At 47.1% G+C, this 27,956-nt stretch overlaps 1 protein-coding gene across 3 annotated transcripts; it reads right to left on the reverse strand.

The window, feature by feature from the left end:
• Positions 1–723: 723 nt before the first annotated feature.
• LOC132772367 (zinc finger protein 420-like) lies at positions 724–27,386 on the reverse strand. Of its 3 annotated transcripts, none has more exons than XM_067466364.1 (3): positions 27,131–27,386; positions 13,730–15,349; positions 1,794–1,964 (listed from the first exon to the last, which is right to left on the reverse strand). In XM_067466364.1, the coding sequence occupies exons 2-3, from the start codon at positions 15,177–15,179 to the stop codon at positions 1,957–1,959; spliced, it is 1,458 nt and encodes a 485-aa protein (XP_067322465.1). In that variant the 5' UTR covers positions 15,180–15,349; positions 27,131–27,386; the 3' UTR covers positions 1,794–1,956. The 3 variants fall into 3 exon arrangements, with proteins under 3 accessions (XP_067322466.1, XP_067322465.1, XP_067322464.1); XM_067466363.1 differs by lacking the exon at positions 1,794–1,964 and adding an exon at positions 9,329–11,911; XM_067466365.1 differs by lacking the exons at positions 13,730–15,349; positions 27,131–27,386 and adding an exon at positions 5,297–5,495 and having other exon boundaries at positions 724–1,964.
• Positions 27,387–27,956: the final 570 nt, after the last annotated feature.

The following is a 27,956-nucleotide window of genomic DNA, read 5'->3' on the forward strand; positions in this document are numbered from 1 at the left end:
TTACCTTAAAAAAGGGATTCTTAATAATGTGAAGAAGGAATCTTGGTGATGATTCTCTGGTGGAAGGGAAACCGACAGATGGCATAAAGGACAGGAGGCTGGGGACCTAATCTTGTGTCAATATTTGGATAAGCCGAGGTCAGAGCGGAGCTATATGTGGAAGCCTACAAGGGTGGGTGCCAAGAACAATTGATAATTATTAACCTAAGGAAGAAGCGAACATTTGAAGATATGGTATAACAGCGCCACCTCCTGTCTGGTTGAAGTAAATAGCAGACAAAAATGATATACCTTTTTAATGGATGAAATGTATTGTGAATGTATTGGGAAGATAATTAATAAGGGAAATGCTTGCTTAAAGATACAGAAATGAAGATGTGTGGAATCATATAATATGATGTGAAGAAATATATGAAGTTATGATTCATTTTAATGGTTCAATGTAAATCAATGTAAATCGTCTGGGAACGAGGTCAGATGATGTAAGGGGAAAGTTGTGGAAAACCTAATATTTTGCCAATAAGTGTTCTTGCCAAACAAATGTTCTTGGCCGCGATTCGAGGACAAACTGATTAGATTGTGTAAAGGTTAGGGCTTTTCTGCGCATGTGTAACCCTGAGAATTATGCTATAAATACTGGGTGGTTTGGATCAGTCTTTTGTACCTCAACAGCCAGATTGGAGCTGAGGTGCCCTTACCCGGGTAAGCATTAAAAATTCTGTGAACTTGCAAAGCTGTCTCTGTCTCTTCCTTCTCCTCTTTCTCCTGGAATTTCTTGGGGACCCTCGCTCCCCGCTTCAATGTCTATGTAGATGTGAATTCTGAGTGAAGCTCTTTCCACACTCCAGGCATTTATATGGTTTCTCCCCAGTGTGAGTCCTTTGATACGATCGTAGACTTGAACTGTCAGTGAAGCTCTGTCTACACTCTAGGCATTTATATGGTTTCTCCCCAGTGTGAATCATTTGATGTCTATGTAGAGTTGACCACTGAGAGAAGCTCTTTCCACACTCCAGGCATTTAAAGGGTTTCTCCCCAGTGTGAGTCCTTAGATGTGCATGTAGATTTCCCCTATGAGTGAAGCTCTCTCCACACTCCAGGCATTTATAAGGTTTCTCCCCAGTGTGAGTCCTCTGATGTCTACGTAGAGTTCCATTCTCAGTAAAGCTCATTCCACACTCCAAGCATTTATAGGGTTTCTCCCCAGTGTGAATCCTCTGATGTGAACGTAGATTTCCCCTATGAGCGAAGCTCTGTCCACATTGTAGGCATGTATAGGGTTTCTCCCCAGTGTGAATCCTCTGATGTGAACGTAGAAGTCCATTCGAAGTGAAGCTCATTCCACACTCCAAGCATTTAAAGGGTTTCTCCCCAGTGTGTGTTCTTTCATGTCTACGTAAAGCTCCATTGTCAGTGAAACTCTGTCCACACTCCAGGCATGTATAGGGTTTCTCCCCAGTGTGAATCCTCTGATGTCTACGTAGAGTTCCATTCTCAGTGAAGCTCATTCCACACTCCAGGCATGTATAGGGTTTCTCCCCAGTGTGAGTCCTCTGATGTGAACGTAGACTTGAATTCTGAGTGAAGCTCATTCCACACTCCAGGCATTTAAAGGGTTTCTCCCCAGTGTGAGTCCTCTGATGTGAACATAGACTTGAATTCTGAGTGAAACTCTGTCCACACTCCAGGCATTTATAGGGTTTCTCCCCAGTGTGAGTCCTCTGATGTGAACGTAGGTCTTTACTCCAAGCAAAACTCTTTCCACACTCCAGGCATTTATAGGGTTTCTCCGGCATATCAACAGTAATAAGGGTGTTTAATTGCAATACAGATACTTGACTCCTTTTTTCTTTCTTATCTGTGAGGTCAAGAATTCTGCAAGATCATCACCTTGAGAGGATTTCTTCTTACATTATCCGTTTTTTACTGCATTCAAGAGGTGGCTCCATAGAATCCTCATTTACCTGGTTACAAAAGAAGTGAAAAAATATTATTATTATTATTATTGTTATCCAGCCCTCCAACAGTTTGAGGGACTGTGTAAACAGTTTGAGGGCCCCTGGGTTAGAGGGTGTAATTTCTCCCGTGGTGTTGGGCGCAGACACCCCGTGATGATGCGGCAGATTTAGAGGTGGTCTGATTTGTTGTCTCTGCAACACGAAAAATATAATTGTCCATGTGAAAAGCAATCCATGTCTAGATGTAAACCTCAGAATTCTAAAGATTGCCCGTGAGCAGGAATATAGATAGAGAGATCGATGGAATGAATTGGTATAGAATTGATAGAGTGCCACTTTGGGAGTTTCCTGTGCAAACCGAAAAAGAAGGCTGAAATGTGCTTCGGGGAATGGAGTGCCCAACCCCACCGGTATTCAAATTTGGGCAGTGAAGGTCATTGCCACCTGGAAACCCATGTCCTCAATGCGGAAGAACCTGCGGGTCAAGACTAGGGCTCCACAGCCATCTGCAGGGCCGGGTAAATGACCTTGGGAGGGCCGTACCTGGCCCTTAGTTTGAGGACCCCTGGTCTAGCCAGTATTGCACCACCTGACATCCGCCAGGAAGTAGCAACTGACAGTGAAAGGACCAAGGCAGTGACATCTCCAGCTCATCCCCTGTTTGGGTATCAGCCAGCACATCAACGACTTAAATCAAGAAATAGTTTTCTAAGATCTACAGAGACACTCGCTGGAACACCTCAGGAAGCGAGAGTCCAAAAGTGGCAGGCTCAAGCCCAGAACCTCTACCAATGGCTGATACCCCCCGGGCACACAGAAAACTGGGCGACGTGGAAGGCGCTGAACAGACTGCGCTCTTGCACCATGAAATGCAGAGCCAACCTTAGGAAATGGGGCCACAAAGTGGAGTCCACGACATGCGAGTGTGGAGAAGAGCAAACCACAGACCACCTGCTGCAATGCAACCAGAGCCCTGCCACATGATGCACCATGGAGGACCTTCTTATGGCAACACCAGAGGCACTACAAGGGGCCAGCTACAGGTCAAAGGACATTTAACAGAATGCCAAGTTTGCAAACTTTGTGTTTTGTTTGTTTGTTAATGCAACACAACTGTTTGGTTAGCACCTCACGCGATAAATAAATATCCCTAAATCTGCACAGACAAAGGCATAACAGTAAATATTGTATACCCACAAGCATTGTGAAATCACATCTATTAGAAGCCTGCTCTTTCTCTTCCCTCTCCCTCCCATTTAACCAGACTAGGCCACAGGACCTTCCTAAGGGGAAGATGGCCTCATTCCCAGAATTCCAAGGGAAATGCCTTTCCGTCATGTGAGGCCGCCCTGAGTCCCCTTTGTGGGGAGAAGGAAGGCCGGGTAGAAATGAAATAAATGCCATTTCAATTTAGGAGTCTGCAATTCCCAATTCGACTGGCGTTTGCAATCACCATCAACAAAGCACAAGGCAAATCAACAGAATTGTGTGTGTCCGATCTAGACACAGATTGTTTCTCACATGGACAATATGTTGCGTGTTCTAGAGTTGGGAAGCCAGACAACCTCTACATCTGAAGTATTATGAAATTACAAGTATTAGAAACCAACTCTTACTCTTTTCTTTCTTCTCCATTGAACCAGATTGGGACACAGCAACACGTGGCCGGGTACAGCTAGGACACAAGATAGTGAGCGAATACTCCAGAGAACAGGACCAGGAGTCAAAGTGACCTCAGCAGACTAGAGAGCTAATTGACCAAAACTAAGAAGATGAATGTCAGAAAGGGGAAATGTAAGATACAGGATGGGTGAAGCCTGGCTAAATAACAGAGGTACACGCGAAAGGGATTTTGGAGTCTTCGTGGCCAACAAGGTGAATGTAAGCCAACAGTGCGACGCAGCAGCCAAAAGAGCCAGTGGGACAATGATTTCTATGAGCAGAAAGAGGGAGTAGCCATGGGGAGGGAGCCCTCTCAGCCCCGTCATTGCAAACTCCAACATGGAACACTTGGAAACAGCAACAAAAAGCTCACATATGTGGATGACTCCTTCACCATTTGGAGCCATGGAGGAGAAGAACTCAACACATTCCTGAACCTCCTGAACAGCATCCGCTCAAACATCCAATTCACCAAGGAAAAAGAAAACGAAGGAAAACTGCCATCTCTAGATGTCCCAGTCATCCACAAACCAGATCAACAATTGGGTCACAAAGTTTGCAGAGAACCTACACACACGGATAGATATGGACATCAAAACTCCAACCATCACCCAAGTCAAAAAAGCACCGTGAAAGCCCAGGCAGACCGTGCAAAAAGAATCTGCAAAGCCCACCTCCTCCAAGGAGAACGGAAGAACCTCAACTGGGCTTTGCAGGCCAAAGGAGACTCCACCTCAGGCATCAGGAGAGCTGCAAGACAACCGAGAACAAGCCAAGAGAGTCAAGACCAAGATCCACCCAGAGGAAAAAGGGTCTTGCCAGACATCAAGGGAACCACTGACCACATAGGGAAGCTGATGAGGAAACACAACCTACAAACTACCTGCAGACCCACCAAGGAAATCCAGCCAGTGCTCCGTTCAGCAAAGGACAAGAGGGACCCTCAGCAGGAGCCAACAGTATACCATGCAGCTGTGGACAAGTCTACATAGATATTGTTCAGTCATTTCCAACTCTTCGTGACCTCATGAGCCAGCCCATGCCAGAGCTCCCTGTCGGCCGTCACTACCCCCAGCTCCTTCAAGGTCAAGCCAGTCCCTTCAAGGATGCCATCCACCCATCTAGCCCTTGGTAGCCCCTCTTCTTGGCAGGGGGTTGGACTGGATTGCCCATGAGGTCTCTTCCAACTCTTTGATTCTATGATTCTTCCTTTTTCCTTCCATTTCCCCCAGCATCATTGCCTTCTCTAAGCTTTCCTTTCTTCTCATACTGTGGCCAAAGTGCTTCCTCTTGGCCTCTACTCTCCTTCCCTCCCGTGAGCAATCCCCCCCCCCCACACACACACACAGCACGCCCCCTCCCCACCCCCTCCAGGAGGGCCCCGCCAGACCTCCTTAGATCCGCCCCAAGTGCTCGGCTTTGAAGCGGGCTTTCACAGGGAAGGCCGGGGTGAGGAAGGACCGGCTTCCTTCGCTTCTCTCACCCAACCATCCCCGCCCCCTCCCTGCCGCCAAGCCCACAAGCCCCGCCCAGCCTCGCCTCGGGTGCCAATCACTTGGAGAGACAGACAGGTGGACCCCTCCCCCTCGCCTTGGAGCCCCCCCCACACACACACACACTCACGGGAGGGGGCGCTTCGGCCCTTGGAGCACTAGGCCGCGGCCCTTCAGGCTCACCTGCTGGCCGCGAGGAGGAGGAGGAGGAGGAGAGGCCCACCGAGGCGGGTTCCAAGAGGAGGACTGACTGCCTGGCTCCCACCGCGAGGCTCCCTCCCTCCGCTGCTGCTGCTGGGTGGCAGGCTTCTCTCTCTCTCTCTCTCTCTCTCTCTCTCTCTCGGAGTGGCACAAAATGGCGCCGGCTTCTTCTCCTCTCAGCGTGGCCCCGCCCACCGTCCTTCCCTCAGCGCTTTCCCGCCCATTCTGGCGGCCAATCAGGCTGCGGCTCCGGCCCTGGAGACTACCCCCGTGGCCCCGCCCCCTCCGCTTTCCCGCCCATCATCCTGAGGGCCAATCAGGATGCAGCTCCGGCCCTGGAGACTGCCCCGTGGCCCCGCCCCCTCCGCTCTGGCCTGGCTTCGGCCTCCTCAGCGCAGCCCCGCCCACCGCCTCTCCCTCCGCGCTTTCCCGCCAATCATCCTGAGGGCCAATCAGGGCGCGTTTCTGGCCCTGGAGACTGCCTCGTGGCCACGCCCCCTCCGCTCTGGCCTGGCTTTGGCCTCCTCAGCGCAGCCCCGCCCACCGCCTCTCCCTCCGCGCTTTCCCGCCCATCCTCCTGAGGGCCAATCAGGGCGCGTTTCTGGCCCTGAAGGCTGCCCCGTGGCCCCGCCCCCTCCACTCTAGGCCTGGCTTCGGCCTCCTCCTCCTCCTCCTCAGCGCCCTCCTCCTCATCCCTCACGCTCCTCGTTTTCCTTTGAAGGTTGTGGGTGGACTACAACTCCCATCATCACGCCAGATGAACTCCCGGGAGGAAGCGGCCCCCTCTGAGTAGGGCAAAGGAGCTCCAGAGGCGCCCGTCCTGGGTGGGGACCTCTCTCTCTCTCTCTCTCCAGGGTGCACTACAACTTCCATCGTGGTAGGCCACTCCCGCCAAGGCCCTCCACTACGTCCAGGTGGGCCTGTGTGCCAGGTGAGGCCCAGGCCAGGCATAAAAGGGGTTCCCAGTGCCCTCTCATTGCAGGAGAACTAGACCTCCCAGCAACCCCAACTCACAAAAGGCCAATCCCACCCCAAATTTGGACATATCAGGCATGCGTGCCGAATTTGGTGCAGATCCATCATTGCTGTTTGCGTTCACAGGGCTTTCTGGGTGCAGGTGGACTATACATCCCAGCAACCCTGATTCACAGGCGCCAAGGCCAATCCTGCCCAAAACCCACCAGTATCGGAATTGTGACCTATCGGGCATGTGTGCCGAATTTGCTGCAGATCCATCGTTGCTGTTTGCGTCCACAGGGCTCTCTGGGTTCAGGTGGACTAGACATCCCAGCAACCCCAACTCACAAATGCCAAGGCCAATCCCGCCCCAAACCCACCAATATCGGAATTGTGGCCTGCCGGGAATGCGTGCCGAATTTGGTGCAGATCCATCGTTGCTGTTTGCGTTCACAGGGCTCTCTGGGTGCAGGTGGACTATACATCCCAGCAACCCTGATTCACAGGCGCCAAGGCCAATCCCGCCCAAAACCCACCAGTATCAGAATTGTGGCCTATCGGGCATGTGTGCCAAATTTGCTGCAGATCCATCGTTGCTGTTTGCGTTCACAGGGCTCTCTGGGTGCAGGTGGACTATACATCCCAGCAACCACAACTCACAAGCGCCAAGGCCAATCCCACCCCAAACCCACCAGTATCAGAATTGTGGCCTATCGGGCATGTGTGCCGAATGTGGCACAGATTCATCATTGCTGTTTGAGTTCACAGGGCTCTCTGGGTGCAGGTGGACTATACATCCCAGCAACCACAACTCACAAGCGCCAAGGCCAATCCCACCCCAAACCCACCAGTATCAGAATTGTGGCCTATCGGGCATGTGTGCCGAATGTGGCACAGATCCATCATTGCTGTTTGAGTTCACAGGGCTCTCTGGGTGCAGGTGGACTATACATCCCAGCAACCACAACTCACAAACCTCAAGGTCAATCCCGCCCCAAACCCACCAGTATCGGAATTGTGGCCTATCGGGCATGTGTGCCGAATGTGGCACAGATCCATCATTGCTGTTTGAGTTCACAGGGCTCTCTGGGTGCAGGTGGACTATACATCCCAGCAACCACAACTCACAAACCTCAAGGTCAATCCCGCCCCAAACCCACCAGTATCGGAATTGTGGCCTATCGGGCATGTGTGCCGAATGTGGCACAGATCCATCATTGCTGTTTGAGTTCACAGGGCTCTCTGGGTGCAGGTGGACTATACATCCCAGCAACCACAACTCACAAACCTCAAGGTCAATCCCGCCCCAAACCCACCAGTATCGGAATTGTGGCCTATCGGGCATGTGTGCCGAATGTGGCACAGATCCATCATTGCTGTTTGAGTTCACAGGGCTCTCTGGGTGCAGGTGGACTATACATCCCAGCAACCACAACTCACAAACCTCAAGGTCAATCCCACCCCAAACCCACCAGTATCGGAATTGTGGCCTATCGGGCATGTGTGCCGAATGTGGCACAGATCCATCATTGCTGTTTGAGTTCACAGGGCTCTCTGGGTGCAGGTGGACTATACATCCCAGCAACCACAACTCACAAACCTCAAGGTCAATCCCGCCCCAAACCCACCAGTATCGGAATTGTGGCCTATCGGGCATGTGTGCCGAATGTGGCACAGATCCATCATTGCTGTTTGAGTTCACAGGGCTCTCTGGGTGCAGGTGGACTATACATCCCAGCAACCACAACTCACAAAAGGACAATCCCACCTCAAACCCACCAGTATTGGAAACTGGGCCTACTGCGCATGCATGCTGAATGTGGTGCAGATCCCTCGTTGCTGTTTGCGTCCACAGGGCTCTGGGTGCAGGTGGACTATACATCCCAGCAACCACAACTCACAGGCACCAAGGCCAATCCCACCCCAAACCCGCCAGTATTGGAAATTGGGACTATTGTGCATGCATGCCGAATGTGGTGCAGATCCGTCGTCGTCGTTTGCATTGACAGGGTTCTCTGGGTGCGGGTGAACTACAATTCCTCTCAGTCAAGGTCCATTCCCCCACCGCTCTCCGTTATATTTGCCCTCTGTCTTGTGGTTTCTGGGTGCAAAGGGGGTCCAGGCCCCTCGTCAGCGGGGGCCACTCTCAGAGCAGTGCCTTGATGCAGGGTGAACTACAACTCCCATCCTGAGGAGTCAGTCCCCAAATCCCTCCAGAGTGTTCACTTGCTGGTCAATGCCTCTGCTTGCTGTGTGCCATAGGAAAGGGTCGAGGGAGAGGCGGGGTTATGCAAATTCCACCCCAATGGAGAGAGAAAGGAACCCCAGGAGGTGTCTTTGGTGGAGGAAAAACAGAAAAGCCAGGCTGAAAGGGTCCCCGCCTGAGAGCCTTCCCTTGGGGGGTGGGCACTTGGGATTTGGGCATTCCTGGTCCACGCCAGCCCAGTGACCTCATTTGACTACACAACCTACCCACACTGTTTTGTGAACCCTGGCTGGCTGTTGTACACGAATGTGGATGTTTTGTGTGGATTTATGTTATTATAGAATTTTGTCTGACTACGTGTAGCTTTTAATTGACTGGCGTTAGGCTTTGATTTGAAGTTAGGCTTTAATGTTAGGCGTTGCTGTGTCCCTCAGAGGAATTCCCGACATGAAACAATCTGGGGTAGGGGACAGGCAGGAAGAAGCCAGGCTTTTAAGCTGCAAGGCCTTTCAAAGATAACCAAGGTGGGCAGTTCCAACATTCACACCCGGCTCAAGTAGAAGAGAGTTCTTTTTCCCACTCTGGACCTTTCTCATCTCTTTAAAGAGAAGCCTCTCACAGGATGGCAAAGCATCTGGGAGTCCCTCTGGGGAACATCCTTGGAGACGGCCAAGTCTCTCACTCCGGAAGCAACTTGTACTTTCTCAAGGTTTGGGAGATATAAACAGACAGTAGATTTCTATTATATAGAATGTTAGTGTTATGAACCCAAAGAGGTCCCTGTTCTTTTGTGCAGAGTGTTCAAGGAATAGTAAGGTAGTTTAGACCAATGAGACACTTTGGAGACCAAATTTGGTTTGAACACTATTCATGTAACATTTATTTATTTATTTATAGCATTTTTACCATGCTCTTCTCAACCCCGGGGGGGGGGGGGGGGGGGGAGGGACTCAGAGCGGCTAACAAAGGCAACAATTCAATATCACAATCAAGAACACAGAATCAAACCATAAATACATAGAGTTCAAACAATTGCAATTAATTAACAGTCATTAAAACAATACGCAGTCCACAAACCCACTGATAAAAACAATAAAACCATATTATTGAAATACAATCATGACAGAATCCTATTAGAATCACATCAAGGGAGAACTCTCCTGCACACACACATTCACACGTATACACACAGGCCTCCTCCGGCAGAGAGGAACAGTCTTTTCCGAGGAGGTGCGGACGCTCCGTTGCCACAGATCAGGAAGCGCGCATGTTCTTGGGGGTCCCCTGCATTTATAGGCCAAACTCCATTATCCTTCTTTTTAATCATCAGGTGGTTCTGTCCCCTTCAAGTCCTTCTTCTTTCCAAGTTCAGGACATCCACATGACTTATGGGGTACCTCCTGCACACTCCTTACACGCTCGGTTGCACACCTGATGGTTCATTGTCGTGCAGTGACGCCTTGCTGCCTCCTCGCTTCGACAGCCAAGGCCGTATTCCCATCTCATGCCTTGTGAGAACTCCCATGCTGGTTTTCCTTTAGGCCTCTTTCTTCTGCCCTTCTACATGCATTCAAACACCCATTCTTTACATCTGCAGGAATGTGTAGCTGTGTATGTGTATTGATGTTTCTGTGTATGTGTGTATAGGAAGGAGAAGAAAGGGAAAGATAGAGAGGAAGGGAAGGGAGAGAAGGAAAAAAGGGAAAGGAAGGAGGGAAGGAAAGAAAGGGTGGGAGAGGGAAGGAAGGAAGGAGTTTGTGGGGGTTTTCTGGGATTTTGTGTTGGTATTGCGTTTTACGTAGGCATTGAATGTTCGCTGTTGTTATGTTGGAATCTGTGTATTATTATTATTATTATTATTGAGCTAGGAAATCAGAAGACGTTTTCTTCTTGGGAGGAGAGCAATGACCAATCTTGATAAATAAAAGAGTGAAGAGCAGAGACATCACACAGGCCACAAAGATCCACGAAGTTCAAGCAATGGTATTCCCTGTAGGAACCTAGGGATGTGAGAACTGGATCAGGAGGAAGACTGAGCGAAGGAAAAGAGACACTTTTGAATTGTGGTGTTGGAGGAAAGTTCTGAGAATGCCTTGGACCACGAGAAGATCCAACCAGTCCGTACTTCAGGAAAGAAAGCCTGACTGCTCACTGGAGGGAAAGAGGGTAGAGGCCAAGAGGAAGTCCTTTGGGCACATCATGAGAAGACAGGAAAGCTTAGAGAAGGCAATGATGCTGGAGGAAAAGAAAGGAAAAAGGAAGAGGGGCTGACCAAGGGCAAGGTGGGTGGGTGGCATCCTTGAAGGGACTGGCTTGACTCTGAAGGAGACCCTGGGGGTGGGCATGACTCACAGGGAGCTCTGGCCAGGGCTAGACTATCGGGTCACAAAGATAAAATGCTGGGCACGTGGAGGTTGGAGAAGCGAGTCTCTACTGTATGAATAGCAGCCAAAAGAGAATCTGCTGATAATGACGTCTGTGAGGAGCCACGTGGAGCAGCTATAAAGGAAACTAGACGGTCGGCACGGGCAATCCAAGGATCTCAATGGTACGAAATTACTTACAAAACGAGGGGGCGCTGGTGCTTTGCTTCTACGGTGTTGCTAAAGGGTCTGGTGGTGAAAATTTCAGAACTCTAACAAAACTTTAAACATTTTGTTATAAATTGCAGTTCTGAATTGGTTCTGTCATAAAAATCACCAATAATGAAATAATAAAATTTTGAAGGTTTTGTATGTTGTTTTAGGCACTTTGTGTCACATGCAAGCCGCCTTGAGTCCCTTTCGGGAGATTGAGGCAGGGTACAAAAATGAACTTATTATTTTACTGACACAAAAACACAACATGTCACAGCAAAAGAGATCTATATGCTGGGTTTCGTATCACAAAATCACAAGTCAAACACTTCCCAAGCGTATAAGACTGTGTGATGTATTTTCGAATGATGCGCACAGATCCAAGTCAGGAGGCCTTTTGCAGTGGATAGATCGTGATTTTGTCAATGTTTATTGTTTCCAAATGCCGGTCTCCTTCTCCAGGGTTCCATTCGTGAGCCATCACCACCAGGTCTTCTCCTTATCCACTTTTCCTTCAGTTTTGTCAAGGAACTGCCCGTGCCATGCTTTGTTGTGCCAGCTGTCAGCTCTGGTTTCTAGGGCAGTTTTCTTGCACGGATTCTTTGTCTGCTGTGCTTTGAGAAGTTTCCGATTACTGACTTCAATCCATGCAGGTTCTTTGCTTCCCTTTGCACATTCTGCCAGTGCATGCCCCCCGATGGGTGCCACCTTGTCGGGGGGGGGGGGGGGGCTTAACACTGAGGAGTGGAACCAAGAGCGCCGAATCCATTAGCACTCTGGAGAATCAAACCAAAACAAAGTCTATCCTGGCTCGGTCGTCGCCCAGGATAAAAAGGGCCGCGGTGGATGCTGCGGATTCTGGACATCCATCGACAAGTGGGCGACAGAAGCAAAATACAAATGGACAGTCACAGAAGCGGCAGATATACACAATGCCAGAAAACAGCACAGTTATCATTATTGTACAGTAAGAATTATATGAAGCTTATATCTATATATTTTTATGTTATATTATATTATATTATATACATATAGTAACAAGTTCCTGCCACAGTATTTTTTGTTATTTCTTTGTCAGTGTTGATGTGGAGATTGTCTGGTCTGCCTGCTCTGGAACATTATTATTATTATTATTATTATTATTAAACTTTACTTGTTCCCCGCTAGCATCTCCCGAAGGACTTGATGCGGCTTACAAAGGCCAAGGCCTCAACACAACAACAGCATAAAACAATACAACTCAAAGCAAAGCAAAAACATAAAACAGTATCAACAAAACATTACATCATAACACAGTAAAAACCCAAGGCTGGGCCAAATATGGGTACAGATTAAAAAGTGCTGGGTGTGATAGGTGGCATGTTGGATTTCAGGGCGAGCGCAATGCCACATATCGTTCTCCTTCTTTCGGGGTCCCTTCCAAATCTATGATACTATATCTGTGTCTGTGTGTATCCTATATCTCTATATCTATGGCTGGATGGCTCTTTGTCAGGAGGGCTTAGATCATGTTTTCTCGCCCTGGTGAAGGGAGTTAGACTGGATGGCCTTCAGGCAGCATTTCTCAACTTGGGGGTCATGACCCCTGGGGCGGGGGTCGCAAGGGTGTGTGAAAAAGGTCACCAAAGACCACTAAAAAACACAGTATTTACATGAGTAGCTGAGACCTCACTACCTCTGAGGATGCTTGCCATAGATGCAGGCAAAACGTCAGGAGAAAATGCCTCTACATGGCCATATAGCCTGAAAAAACCCACAAGAACCTCGTGATTCCAGCCATGAAAGCCTTCGACAATACAGTATTTTCTGTTGGTCATGGAATTCTGTGTGGGAAGTTTGGCCCAATTCTATCATTGGTGGGGTTCAGAATGCTCTTTGATTGTAGGTTTACTATAAATCTCAGCAACTACAACTCCCAAAAGACAAAATCTTTTTTTTAATGGATGGTCACTCCTTGAGTTAGTAGGTGTCTTGTGGCAGCAATTTGTCCAGCAGATTTTGAGTTATGTCACTCAAAACGAAAAGAGCATTATATATATATATAAATAGACTAAACCTCTTACATGGGGTTGGTTTAACTAAATGGTCATGTCACAAAAGGGTGCATGTATAAAAAGTGTATTACCAACACTAAAAGTTTGGAAAACGCTGTCTTAGAGAGTGTCTCCGGGGTCAGACACCACCGTTCTCTCCAGTGTGAATTCTGTGTCTATGAAGAGTTCAACTCTCCAAGAAGCTCTTTTCACACGCTATGGGTTTCTAGGGTTTCTCCCCAGTGTGGGTTCACTGATGTGAACATAGACCTGAACTGTAGCTGAAGCTTTGTCCACATCTAGGCATGTATAGGGTTGCCACCCGGTATGAATCAGGCATGTATAGCCCAATGTATTTGTACTTTAATTGTTTTCTCAGCGTCTATGTCTTAATGGTTTATTATGTTATGAGTATAATTATGTTTATTTGATTACTCAGATTTTATTTTGATGTTATTTTTTCTTTTGTTATAAGTTTTTTATTATTTTGTATTATTTTAAAGATCTTAGTATTTACATTGGGCATTAAATGTTTGATTTTTTTGTGTGTAAACTGCCCTGAGTCCCCTTTGGGAGAGACGGCGGTCTATAAATAAAGTTTTATTATATTATTATATTATATATCACTCAGCGAAACTCTTACCACACTGCAGGAATTTATGGGGTTTCTCCCCCGTGTGAGTCCTCTGATGTGAACGTAGATGTGAACTTTGAGCGAAACTCTTTCCACAGTCCAGACATGTATAGGGTTTCTCCAAAGTGTGAATTCTTTGATGTTTACGTAGAGTTGAACTTTGAGCGAAACTCTTTCCACAGTCCAGACATGTATAGGGTTTCTCCAAAGTGTGAATTCTTTGATGTTTACGTAGAGTTGAACTGTGAGCGAAGCTATTTCCACACTCCAGGCATTTAAAGGGTTTCTCCCCAGTGTGAATTCTTTGATGTGAACGTAGAGAAAAGCTGTGAGAGAAGCTCTTTCCACACTCCAGGCATTTATAGGGTTTCTCCCCAGTGTGAATTCTTTGATGTGAACGAAGATGTCCACTCAGAGTGAAACTCTGTCCACACTCCAGGCATGTATAGGGTTTCTCCCCAGTGTGAATTCTTTGATGTAAACGTAGATGTCCACTCTGAGAGAAGCTCTTTCCACACTCCAGGCATTCATAGGGTTTCACCCCAGTGTGAGTCCTTTGATGTGAATGTAGACTTCCATTCTTAGTGAAGCTCTCTCCACAGTCCAGGCATTTAAAGGGTTTCTCCCCAGTGTGAGTCCTTTGATGTTTACGTAGAGTTGAACTGTGAGCGAAGCTATTTCCACACTCCAGGCATTTAAAGGGTTTCTCCCCAGTGTGAATTCTTTGATGTGAACGTAGATGTCCATTCTGAGAGAAGCTCTTTCCACACTCCAGGCATTTATAGGGTTTAACCCCAGTGTGAGTCCTTTGATGTGAATGTAGGCTTGAATTGTTAGCAAAGCTCTTTCCACACTCCAGGCATTTAAAGGGTTTCTCCCCAGTGTGAGTCTTCTGATGTGAACGTAGATGTGAACTCTGAGTGAAGCTCTGTCCACACTCCAGGCATTTAAAGGGTTTCTCCCCAGTGTGAGTCCTTTGATGTTTACGTAGATGTGAACGTAGAGAGAAACTCTTTCCACACTCCAGGCATTTAAAGGGTTTCTCCCCAGTGTGAATCCTCTGATGTCTACGTAGAGTTCCATTCTCAGTGAAGCTCTGTCCACACTCCAGGCATGTATAGGGTTTAACCCCAGTGTGAATTCTTTGATGTGAACGTAGAGAGAAACTCTTTCCACACTCCAGGCATTTAAAGGGTTTCTCCCCAGTGTGAATCCTCTGATGTCTACGTAGAGTTCCATTCTCAGTGAAGCTCTGTCCACACTCCAGGCATGTATAGGGTTTAACCCCAGTGTGAATTCTTTGATGTGAACGTAGATGTCCACTCTGAGAGAAGCTCTTTCCACACTCCAGGCATTTATAAGGTTTAACCCCTGTGTGAGTCCTTTGATGTGAATGTAGACCTGAACTGTGGGTGGAGCTCTGCCCACAGGCTAAACCTGCATAGGTTTTCTCTGCCATATCAACAGTAATAAGTGTGTTTAATTGCAATACGGATGCTTGATTCCTTTTTGTTTCTTATCTGCGAGGTCAAGAATTCTGCAAGATCATCATCTTGAGAGGATTTCTTCTTATCATATTATTGTTTTTTTACTGCATTCAAGAGGTGGCTCCATAGAATCCTCATTTACCTGGTTAAGAAAGAAGCGAAAGATTATTATTATTATTATTATTATTATCATCATCATCATTATTATCATCATCATTATTATTATTATCATTATACTGATTTATAGCCTGCTTTATCTCCCCTTGTGGATACTCAAAGCAGCTGAACATAAAACATCAGCATACAATTTGAAATATAAAAATATGCAGACATTAAAACAGAACTAAATATAAACGGTATTTAAGAATTCCCAGATAAAACCATTAAAACATACCCAAGGTTAAAAACCACAACACCCCCTGAATTGATCTTTAAAATCTTCTTCTTTAAAAGCCTGCCCGAATAAAAAAGTTTTAGCCTTCTGCAATAAGGAAAATAGTAAGGAGGGGGCCATTTTGGCTTCCATGAGGAGGGAGTTCCAGAGTCGAGGGGCAGACACCGAGAAGGCCCTCTCTCTCATTCCCACCAACCAAGCTTGAGATGGAAGTGGGACCAAGGAAAGGGCCTCTCTTAAAGGTCTCAGTGCCCAGGCAGGTCCATATAAGTCAGTGTTTGTGAACTACTACTTCCAGAATTCAAGAACAGCCCCCCAATCCCACCAGTATTCAATGTAGGTAGTGTGCCAAGTTTGGTGCAGATCCATTGTGGGCTGAGTTCAGTGTGCTCTTTGATTGTAGGTGAATCCCAGTAACTACAACTCCCAAATGCCAAGCTCTATTCTCCCCAAACTCTGCCAGTGTTTACATTTGGGTATACTGAGGATGAGTACCAAGTTTGGTCCAGATCCATCATTGCTTGAGTCCACAGACCTCTCTGGATGTAGGCGAACTACAACTCAAACTCACGGTCAATGCCTACTAATCCTTCCAGTATTTGCTGTTTGTTATGAGAGTTCTTTGTGCCAAGTTTGATTCAATTCCATCGTTGGTGGAGTTCAGAACGCTCTTTGATTGAAGGTGAATTATAAATCCCAGGAACTACAACTCCCAAATGACAAAATCAATCCTCCCAACTCCACTGATATTCAAATTTGGGCAGTGAAGATCATTGCCACCTGGAAACCAATGTCCTCAATGCGGGTCAAGACTAGGGCTCCACAGCCATCTGCAGACCCACTGCCAAGACACCACATCTGGAAGACCCTCATCCTCCTGTTTAAGGGGCTCCACTGGCTGCCGTTTATTTTCTGGTCCCAATTCAAGGTGCAGGTTATCATTTACAAAGCCCTAAACAGTTTGGTGCCAGAGTGAGACACCTGGGTCATGTACAGAGTACTTGAGGTTTCCAGATCAATTAACACACTGCAGACTTCTTAAGTTTCAAAAATGAGTCACCCTTGGGCTGAGAATTGCGGTATATAAGCGCAGTAAATAAATAAATAAATAAATAAAAACTTTACTTAAAGCATATATACAAGCGACTACATCTTGATGGCTAAAAATGGCGACTGACAAAAGCATAGCATGAAAACACAGAGAAAGAAAAACCGCCCTCCTGTCTTATCTGTCTCCTAGCCAGTTAACTCCCTTTTCTTCCCAGGGCAAAAGAAACTCTTGTTATCTCAGTCTCAGGGACTCCACTCTCTGCCTATAACAAGAAAAATCTACTATACACATGAACAAAAAGGAACGTGACTGAAACCATCTTGAATTACATTACAATACTAACACATTGAAAAACATACATATAATATTTGCAATTATCCTGACACTCCCCCTCTTTTTTTAATGGGGTTCAATAACTCTAATATATATATATATATATATGTGGTCTGCATAATCGTAACATCTTAACTATGAACTCTTAACTCCTATAAACATTTGTCTACTATTCTAAACTTCTATAATAACTTTATCATTCATTTGCTTTTCTCAACTTCCTTGCAATCTGATAACATTTCTATTACATATAATTGTCTCTGTTCATTTCTATTATATCTTAAGCACATATAATATTTTTTTCTCCATGTATCTGTATTGCTTCATTGTAACTTTTATATACACAATAATTTTTTCTCATTTTATAACACATTTCCACAATCTTATAATGTCTTAGTACATAGAATCCTATTTATTTATTTATTTATTTATTTGGTATGCTTGTATACCGCCAATATCTCAGCCTGCGCGGCGACTCATTGCGGTTTACAACATGTTAAAATATACAATGTTAAAAAATACAATTCACTTAAGCATATAAAAATTAAAATTTAGAATACATACAAAAAACATATGCAGTATTGGGCCACCAATACAGATCGGGACATCTCATAGTTAAAATCGTCATCCAATTCGTTGTCTTGATTGCTAATCCATGGTCAGATAAAACAACACGACGAGGGTCAATTGAAGACTTGCTCAAACATCCAGGTTTTTAGTTTTTATCTCCATATATTTCTGCATTTCTTTTACATATTCAATCCATATAATTACTGCTCTTCATTTCATAATATATCTCTGAGATTCTATAATCTTTTCAATACACACATTTATTTCTCTTTATTATTTCTTATTATATATTACATATTATTTCTTTATTATCACTTCTAGATTTCATTGCCTCAATACTCTGATTACCATTACATTTTATAATCATTTCATCACCATTATAACTCTTTAAACTCTTTAAATTCCACCACATGTTTTAACTTCTTAGTCCCAATACATCAATATAACAATATAGGGAAAATGAATGTATCATAAAATTTTAACAGTACACATAGCAAAACTACAATACATAAAACACATTGTATTTCTAGCAAAGGCACCTACGCTTTAACGGAACACAGTTTCAAATACTTAGCATTACTATATTTTGTCACTCTAAACCAAATCAAAACAAATTCATTTCATTTCAGGACACTCTTGACCCTTGTGGATACTAGAAATCTCCATCATCCCATGTAGTATAGCAGTGGTTCTCAACCTGGGGGTCGCGACCCCCCGAGGGGTCGCCTGGCAAATTTTGAGGGGTCGCGGGACTGCCTTGTTTGGCCCCGCCCCCTTTGTGTCCCTGGAATGGCTGCTGGGCAACCTCTGGCAGCCAAAGAGCCAGCAAACACTAGGGCTGGGCGGTTTTGTTTTGTTAATTCATAATTCGTTAATAATTCATTAATTTTTTTAATTACAAAACGATAACGAACCATTCTGGAGCAATTTTTTTTAAAAACGAATTTTTAAAGATGTTTTGTAAATGCTTCGTATTTTGTTATTGTATTCGTTTCGTTATTGTTTTGAGGTCATTTCGTCATTATTTCCGCATGTCTGGGGCAAGTTTTATGGTTGTTTTTTGTTTAATTAGTGAAAAAAAATTATAATATCACACCAACAGTCAACAACAGAGGGAGAGGGAAGCTTCAGAAGTTTTTGGAGGTTTTTTAGCGTATTTCGCGGTCGCGTCCGCCATTAACGAATCGATTCGTTATTGTTTCGGAAATCGATTCGTTAATGTTTTGTAATTTTTTTCACATTTACGAAATTTCGTAAATATCGAACTTTTTAAAAGGAAATTTTGTAATTATTTTAAATAACGAAACGCAAAAACCCCCAAAAAACGAATCGATTTTAGAAACAAATTTTTCCGTTGTTACCCAGGCCTAGCAAACACCCATGCCTGAAAGAGAAGGACGTCCCTTAGTCCGCACGTGGGGCTTGGGGGAGGGAGTGTGACATGTCTTCTGGCCTCCCAGCAAGTCTTCCCCCCCCCCCTCAGTGGCCCCTTGGGGGATGGCTTGCCTGCCCTTCCTCGTGTGAAGTGGATGCGGAGACCAGGTGAGGAGGAAACTGGGGAGCCTTTGTCAGCCCCACCGAACAGGGTTCCCTTCTTTTCACTCCTGCAAGGTGGGCGGGTGGCTGCTCCATGCGGGCACCGCTCACCAGGCCTCGCCTTCCCTTGCCTGGGTGCCTGTGGGAAGGGAGCCTTGCAGCCCTTAGCCTTGCAGGGCCCCATTGCAGGAAAGGGGCGCTTTTCAAGGCGGGCCCTGTTCAACCGGCGCCAGTCCCTTCTTCTCTCTGCTGCAGCTGCGGGGTGCTTTCCCATCCCCCGCCAGGCAAAGGATAGGCCACTCACTAGGCCTCGCCTTCCCTTGCCTGGCCGCTGGTAGGAAAGAAGCTGCGGTGCCCACCCGCCAAACAGGTGGGAAGGCGTCCCGTGGCAACGGTAGACAGAACAAGGGGCTGGGCGAGCGAGGCCCGCTCGGAAAGCACCTCCTGCCTGCTTCGCGCCAAGCCCACCAAAGCCGAGAGCTGCACGGCTCCCTTCCCGCTGGTGCCCCGGCAAGGGAAGGCAAGGCCTGGTGAGCGGTGCCTGCATGGAGCAGCCGTCCACCCACCTTGCAGGAGTGAGAAGGAGAAGGGGTCCCTGTTTGGTGGGGCTGACAAAGGCTCCCCAGTCCCCTCCTCACCCGCTTCTGCTGGAAAGCGGGTGGGAGATGGACTTGAGGAGCCCACCCACTGTCCTCCTCTCCTTTCTTCTCATCTATAGGCCTGGGTAACAACGGAAAAATTTGTTTCTAAAATCGATTTGTATTTGGGGGGGGTTTTTGTTTCGATATTTAAAATAATTACAAAATTTTCCCTTAAAAAAGTTCGATATTTACGAAATTTCGTAAATGTGGAAAAAAAATTACAAAACATTAACGAATCGATTTCCGAAACAATAACGAATCGATTCGTTAATGGCGGACGTGACCGCGAAATACGCTAAAAAACCTCCAAAAACTTCTGAAGCTTCCCTCTCCCTCTGTTCTTGACTGTTGGTGTGATATTATAATTTTTTTTCACTAATTAAACCATAAAACTGGCCCAGACATGCGGAAATAATAACGAAACGACCTCAGAACAATAACGAAATGAATACAATAACGAAATACGAAGTATTTACAAAACGTTTTTGAAAATTCGTTTTTTTTAATGATTGCTCCAGAATGGTTCGTTATCGTTTTGTAATTGAAAAAATTAACGAATTATTAACGAATTATGAATTAACGCAACGAAACCGCCCAGCCCTAATCTGAAACAGTGGCAGTGGAGACAACAACGGTCAGCCTGAAGCTGCGCCGCCATCACTTTAAAAGTGAGAAACAGGAGGAAGGAGAGGAAGAGGAGGATGGTGGATGGGCTCCTAAAGTCCCTCCGCCACCTGCTGCCATCAGAAGCAGCCTCCTCTTCCTCCTTGTCCCGGAGGAAGCAGCAGGCAGGAGGGAGGGGGGGCGGCGGGAGAGAGAGACTGCTCCCTTTTCGCAAACTCTTGCCTCCCTTTCTTCACTGCAGGAAGGGAGAAAAGAAAGAGGCAGAAATAAATTTTAATTTTGAAGTCTCCCATCCTGCTCCCTTCTTTCTCCTCCAACTCCTTTGTTTCCTCCCTCTTCTCCCTGATTTGCTTGGCTGCCCCCGGCAAAGCACGCTCACTCTCTCTCCCCCCCCCCCCTATTAACAGCCAGACCGGGAGGCAGCTTCACGCGAGAGGATGGTGCTTCCGAGTGAAGGACCTTGCTTCCCTCTCTTCATTTCTTTCCTACTTCCTCCCTTTCCTTCCTTCCCCTTCTTTTCCTTTCCTTCCTTTCCCTCCTCCCTTTCCTTGCCTCCCTCCTTTCCTTCCCTCCTTCCTTCCCTTTCTTCCTGTCCCTTCCTTCCTGTCCCTCCTTCTTCCTTTCCTTCTCTCCCTCCTCCCCTCCCTTCATTTCCTTCTTCCTCCCTTTCCCTCCCTCCTCCCTTCTCTCCTTCCTTTCCTACGTTCCCTCCTTCCTCCCTTCCCTCCCTCCCTTCTTTTTTCCATCCTTCCTGTCTCTCCTTCCTTTCCATCTTTTCCTCCCACCCTTCCTTTCCTCTTCCTCCCTTCCTTCTATTATCATCATTATCATCATCATCAAGCAGAGGCAGACTGGCCATCTGTCAGGTGTACTTTGATTGTGTCTTTCCCTTATGGCAGAAGGAGGTTAGACTGAATGGCCCATGGAAGTCTCTTCCCACTTTAGGATTCTATTATTATTACTATTATTATCATCACCATTAAGCAGAAGCAGACTGGCCATCTGTCAAGAGTGCTTTGATTGTGCATTCCCTTATGCAAGAATGAGGTTGGATTGGATAGCCTTTGGATGTCTCTCCCACCTTACGATTCTATTGTTGTTCTTTTTGCTGTTGTTAAGCAAAGGCTGAGTAATTTGTTGCAAGGGCTTTAATTGTGTTCCTTTATGGCAGAAGAGGGTTGGACTGGATGGACTTTGGGGGGTCCCTTCCAGCTCTAGGATCCTATTATTATCATCATCATCATCATCATCATCATCATCATCACCATCATCATTATTAAGCAGTCTGAATGGCCAAGAGTCAGGTGTGCTTTGATTGTGCTTTTCTTGCATCAAGGGAGGAGGGGGTTGGACTGGATGGCCCTTGTGAGGTCTCTTACCTCTAGGATCCTATTATTAGTATTATTATTAAGCAGAGGTTGAATGACCATCTGTTGCGGGGGCTTTGATTGTGGTTTTCCTGCAGGAAGACAGAAGGGGGTTGGACTGGATGGCTTTTGGAGGTCTCTAGCAAGTCTAGGATCCTATTATTATTAAATCACTGTGAATTCCTCCCAACCCCCCCGCCCCCCCCCCAGTATTTTCTGTTGGTCATTGAGGTTCTTTTTGCCAAATCTGGTCCAGATCTGTCATTCATTTGGGGGGGGGGGGGGATGCCAGTGATCTGTGGAAGACAGAGCTGTATCGGTTGAAAGTATTGCAAATCCCATCATCCATTGTCCATACTCCCCCAAACATATGGTTTTTGTGATTAATCACTATGCTTTAATTATGTTCAATTTGTAACAATGAAAATACATCCTGCATATCAGATATTTACCTTATGAGTCATAACAGTAGCAAAAATTACAATTATGAAGTAGCAACAAAAATAATTTTATGGTTGGGGGTCACCACAACATGAGGATCTGTATTAAGGGGTCACGGCATTAAAAAGGTTGAGAACCACTGTAGTATAGTCTTTTCCTACTGCAACTGTGCCTACGCCCCCGGTGGCCGAATTATGGGACTGCATGTATTTTACTGCATCTCTTTCATTCAATGTAACTTGCTCTGAATAGATCTTCCCTTCAGGTGATTCTTTTTTCACTTGCACACTCTTTCTTTCAGGTGTTTTTGTCATTTCCCCCCTACTCTTTGGTGATTCTGCTTCTGACTTGTGTGTGACTTCTTTTTCCTTGGAATGTGTACCTTGTTCTACCTTCTCTTGCAGTTTTTGTTTCACTTCTACACATGGCTTGTTATCTCATCCTTTCTCTGTGTATGTGTTTCTGATTCATGTTTCTTCTTAACTTCTGTACCCGTGACAACGCTCTTTTCTTTTCTACGTGTATCTGGCTCAATCTTTACCTCTTGTCTCTGCTTCTGCTAGATCTCTGCACCTGAAGAAGAAGTGACAAGTGGAGTGCCACAAGCAGGGTTCCGTCCTGGGCCCGGTCCTGTTCAACATCTTTATTAATGACTTAGATGAAGGGCTAGAAGGCAGGATCATCAAGTTTGCAGACGGGACCAAATTGGGAGGGATAGCCAATACTCCAGAGGACAGGAGCAGGACTCAAAGGGATCTTGACAGATTAGAGAGATGATGGGCCAAAACTAACAAAATGAAGTTCAACAGTGACAAATGCAAGATACTCCACTTTGGCAGGAAAAATGAAATGCAAAGAGACAGAATGGGGGATGCCTGGCTTGAGAGCAGTACGTGTGAAAAAGATCTTGGAGTCCTCGTGGGGAGGAAGGTGAACATGAGCCAGGAATGTGATGTGGCGGCAAAAAAAGCCAATGGGATTTTGGCCTGCATCAATAGAATCCTTTCTTGGGAGGTGTTAGCTGGCCCTGATTGTCTCCTGTCTGGAATTCCCCTGCTTTTTGAGCGTTGTTCTTTATTCACTGTCCTGATTTTAGAGTTTGTTTTTTTTTAATACTGGGAGCCAGATTGTGTTCATGTTCATGGTTTCCTCCTTTCTGTCGATGGCTGTTGACGTTCCCCACCTGCTTCTTGTGGATTTCAGCGGCTTCTCTGTGGAGTCGGACCTGGTGGCTGTTGGAGAGGTCCATCAGGGGAATTCCACTTGATTTGATGTTATTCCCTGTTGTGTGTATTTTACTTTGCCTTAGTATATTTCTTGGGCTTGGCCACATGTTTGCCACCCCGAGTCCCCCTTGGGGAGATGGTGGCGGAGTATAAATAGAGTATTATTATTATTATTATTATTGTTCCAGAGAGGGAACCATCAAGGCCAGCTAACACCTCCCAACAAAGTTCAACAGGGACAAAAGCCAGTGACCCCACTTGGGCACAAAAAAGGAAGCGCAGAGACAGAATGGGGGACAATGAGGCCTGGCTCAAAGATCTTGGAGTCCTCCTCCTCCTCCTCCTCCTCATGGAGAGGAAGGAAGGGGAACAGGAGCCAGGAATGTCCTGCGGTGGTTCTGTGGGGGGCGGAAGACAGTTCCATCTTGTCTCCTGCCTATATCATAGAATGCTAGAGTTGGAAGAGTCGTGGCGGGCCATCCAGTCCAACCACGTTCTGCCAATTTGAATGCCAATTGCATTCAAAGCATTCCTGACAGATGGCCATCCAGCCTCTGTTTAAAAGCTTCCAAAGAAGGAGCCCCCACCACACGCCGGGGCAGAGAGTTCCACTGCTGAACGGCTCTCACCATCCTTTCAGATTAGCAACCCCCCAGTACCAAATCCTAGAAGCACTTTAGTAGAACTAAGTCCACTGCACACCGCACACTGCACCGATTCTATAATCCCACATACCTCCTGCCACATCAGCACTTCTTAGTCTTGTACCCAGTACCCCGGCCTGGCCCAGTTTTATTGTGTCTTGTTGTCTTTATGCATTGTTATTGCTGTTGTTTATTCTGCTTAACTGTTTTAATTTGCTTTAGGTATTGTATTGTTGTATTGTGTTTTGAGGCCTCGGCCTATGTAAGCCACATCGAGTCCCTCGGGAGATGCTAGCGGGCTACAAATAAAGTTGTAATAATAATAATAATAATCCTCAGTTACGATCCACCCCCCACCCCCCACCCCCCACCCCCCACCCCCCAGGAACAACTGCTGCTCTGCCCAGAGTGAAGAGAGAGGGGGCTACAGTTGGAGACAGTTCCATCTTCTCTCCTGTGCTTTGCTAACAATATAATATACTGTATATACATGTAATATTACTACTAATATCACAATATAATGGTGTAGTACAGTATAGTAATATATAATACTGCTGTTGTACTATGCTAATATCTTAATATATTAGATACCTTGTAAGCCGCTCTGAGTCCCTTCAGGTGAGAAGGGCGGCATATAAATGTTGTAAATAAAGAAGTAAATAAACAAGTAAAGCCAATGGGGTGTTGGCCTGGATCAAGAGGAGCCCAGTGCCCCGATCCAGGGAAGTCCTGCTCCCCATGCGCTCTTGGTCGGACCAACCAATTTTAGGGTTTTTAAATACCGATCACCAGATTTTGCTCATTTTCATGGTTTCTTCCTTTCCACACAGAGAAGCCACTGAAATCCACAAGAAGCATGTGGACAATCTCAAGAGAAAGGAGGAAACTATGAAAATGAACAAAATCTTTTACTGAACGTAGTTTCCGATCATGCCTGGCCTTCCTTGATTCCTCCTGCTTCTTGGCAGAATGGGGTTGGGCTGGATGGCCCAGGAGGTCTCTTCCAACTCTAGGATTCTATGAAATCTGGCGACCAGCATTAAAAAAAACAAAACTCTAAAATTCCAACAGCCAAGCAACAGAGAGGGAACAATCAGGGACAGCTAATCACCTCTCAACAAAAGATTCCCCCAGGCACTGACAAGCCACACCAAACAACTGCCAGGCCATCAAGGTGGTCAGTATTGAAGAGTTTAGAAGTGGCTGTGACGGTCTTACTTATCCCACTAAATGCCGTGATTGCGATGAAAACCAGAGCATTCCAGGTAGGCAAACTGTTTGTCCTGTTTTGTGGTATTATTTGCAAACTAATTGTGAATTGACTTGCCAAGTCTCCCTGCTTCAAGGACCAAAGAGGTAGGTGTGTTTCCAGCACGCCTCACGAAGAAGAAGAAGAAGAGCCCTGCTTCTCTGTCCACCTGCTCTGACAGCATTGCCAATCTTTCTTCTCGCAACTGTCTGCGAGGCTTCTGTTGAACCTCGTTTCTGATCCTCTTTGGCCTTCCTTGATACAACACAATCCTCGTATCTGCTGGGAATATGCTCCAAAAGCCCCCACGGATGCCAAAAGCCGCAGATAATAGCAGTCTTTAGGAAGAGCTTGAAGACTTGGCTATTCCAGTGTGCCTTTCCAGAATAGGAAACTCCAGCAACATGTCCCAGAAGCACTTTACTAGAGACTTAAGATTGTCCGCACCTGGCACTCACCCAAAAATCCTTGTATTTCAACTGTCATACTCAGCACTTTTAACCTGTACCCATTTACACTTGGCCCGGCCTTAGTTTTATTGTGCTATGGTGTACTGTTTGTACTGTTATTGCTTTAATTGTTTTGATTTGCTTTATGGTTTATGTGTATAGTTGTATTGTTGTTTTATTGAGGCCTTGGCCTTTATAAGCCGCATCGAGTCCTTCGGGAGATGTTAGCGGGGTACAAATAAAGTCAATAATAATAATAATAATAAACCTTATGTTTTGAAACATTCACACCTAGCTCCCTCCCTGGACATTATTCCACAGATAGATAAACCAAATTTTCCTACACAGAGAAGTCAGCCATAGCAGAGCACAGGCCCGTAGCCAGGATTTCGTTTCGGGGGGGGGGGGGGGGGGGGCCTGAATTTTTTTCAGGGGGGGTTTCGGGGGGGGGGGGCTGAGTCTGAGTGAAAGAGGGTTTACCCTAGCAAACCTTTTGTATCATTACCCCAATACCCCCATGCATATGGGATATTGAGTATGGTGATCAGATCATGATAGGAATAAACATAACAGTTTAAATAATGCACCAGTAAGGCCTTTTCGCGAACCACCATGAGAATTTCGGGGGGGGGGGGGCTGAAGCCCCTCAACCCCCCCCCCCGGCTAGCACCTGGTGAACCAGCCTGGACACAGCCTATTATTTGAGAACACAGAAATGCTGGGCCACACCAACAACCACCACGTCAGGCTACACAGAGAAGCCTTTGAAGTCCACAAGAAGCATGTGGACAAGTTCAACAGAAAGGAAGAGACCATGAAAATGAACACAATCTGGCTACCAATATTTTTTTAAAAAAACTCTAAAATTACAACAGCAAAACAGCAGAGAGGAAACAACCAGGCACATCTTAACACCTCTCAACAAAAGATTCCCCCAGGCTCAGCCAGGCCGTGAAATGCTAATGAAGGTGGTCAGCTGAAACATTCCCACCTAGCTCCAGCAGAGAAGAGCCCAGTCATTCCAAAGGTATATAATAAGGCCATTTTCTTATTTCCAACAGACCTCACAACCTCTGAGGATGTCTGCCACAGATGCAGGCGAAACGTCAGGAGAAAATATGCCTCTAGAGCATGGCCATATAGCCCGGAAAAACCTACAACAATCCAGTGATTCCGGCCATGAAAGCCTTCGACAAGACATTTCTCTCTCTCTCTCTGTGATCCTCCAGCAGGGAGGGGCCACCGCAACGCAGCCCCGCCCCCTCCCCAGGCCCCGCCCACTCCCTCTCCCCTCGCCTTGGATCCCCCCTCCCCCCGCCACACATACAAGGGGGACACACACACACACACCTGCCCCCCCCCCCTTGGAGCACTAGGCCGCGGCCCCCTCAGGCTCACCTCCTGGGCGCGTAGGTGGGTGGGAGAGGCCCCCCGAGGCGGCCTAGAGGTGGTTCCCACACGAGAAGAGGCGGACTCACTGACTGACTGACTGACTGAGTTCCACAAACAGGCGCCCTCCGTCCGCTCCAGAAGGGTCCCCCCCCGCGCCCGGCCTCCTCCTCCTCCTCCTTCGCCGTCTCCTCCGCGGCCTCCCCTGACTGGGACTGGCACAAAATGGCGCCGGGCTTCTTCTTCTTCTCCCCTCAGCGTAGCCCCGCCCACCGCCCTTCCCTCAGCGCTTTCCCGCCCATCATCCTAAGGCCAATCAGGATGCAGCTCTGGCCCTGGAGACTGCCCGTGGCCCCGCCCCCTCCGCTTTCCCGCCCATCATCCTGAGGGCCAATCAGGGCGCAGCTCTGGCCCTGGAGGCTGTCCAGTGGCCCCGCCCCCTCCGCTTTCCCGCCCATCATCCTGAGGGCCAATCAGGGCGCAGCTCTGGCCTTGGAGGCTGTCCAGTGGCCCCGCCCCCTCCGCTTTCCCGCCCATCATCCTGAGGGCCAATCAGGGCGCAGCTCTGGCCTTGGAGGCTGTCCAGTGGCCCCGCCCCCTCCGCTTTCCCGCCCATCATCCTGAGGGCCAATCAGGGCGCAGCTCTGGCCTTGGAGGCTGTCCAGTGGCCCCGCCCCCTCCGCTTTCCCGCCCATCATCCTGAGGGCCAATCAGGGCGCAGCTCTGGCCTTGGAGGCTGTCCAGTGGCCCCGCCCCCTCCGCTTTCCCGCCCATCATCCTGAGGGCCAATCAGGGCGCAGCTCTGGCCTTGGAGGCTGTCCAGTGGCCCCGCCCC

The sequence above is a fragment of the Anolis sagrei genome, chromosome 3, assembly GCF_037176765.1.
Source record: "Anolis sagrei isolate rAnoSag1 chromosome 3, rAnoSag1.mat, whole genome shotgun sequence".
Classification (NCBI taxonomy): Eukaryota; Metazoa; Chordata; class Lepidosauria; order Squamata; family Dactyloidae; genus Anolis; species Anolis sagrei.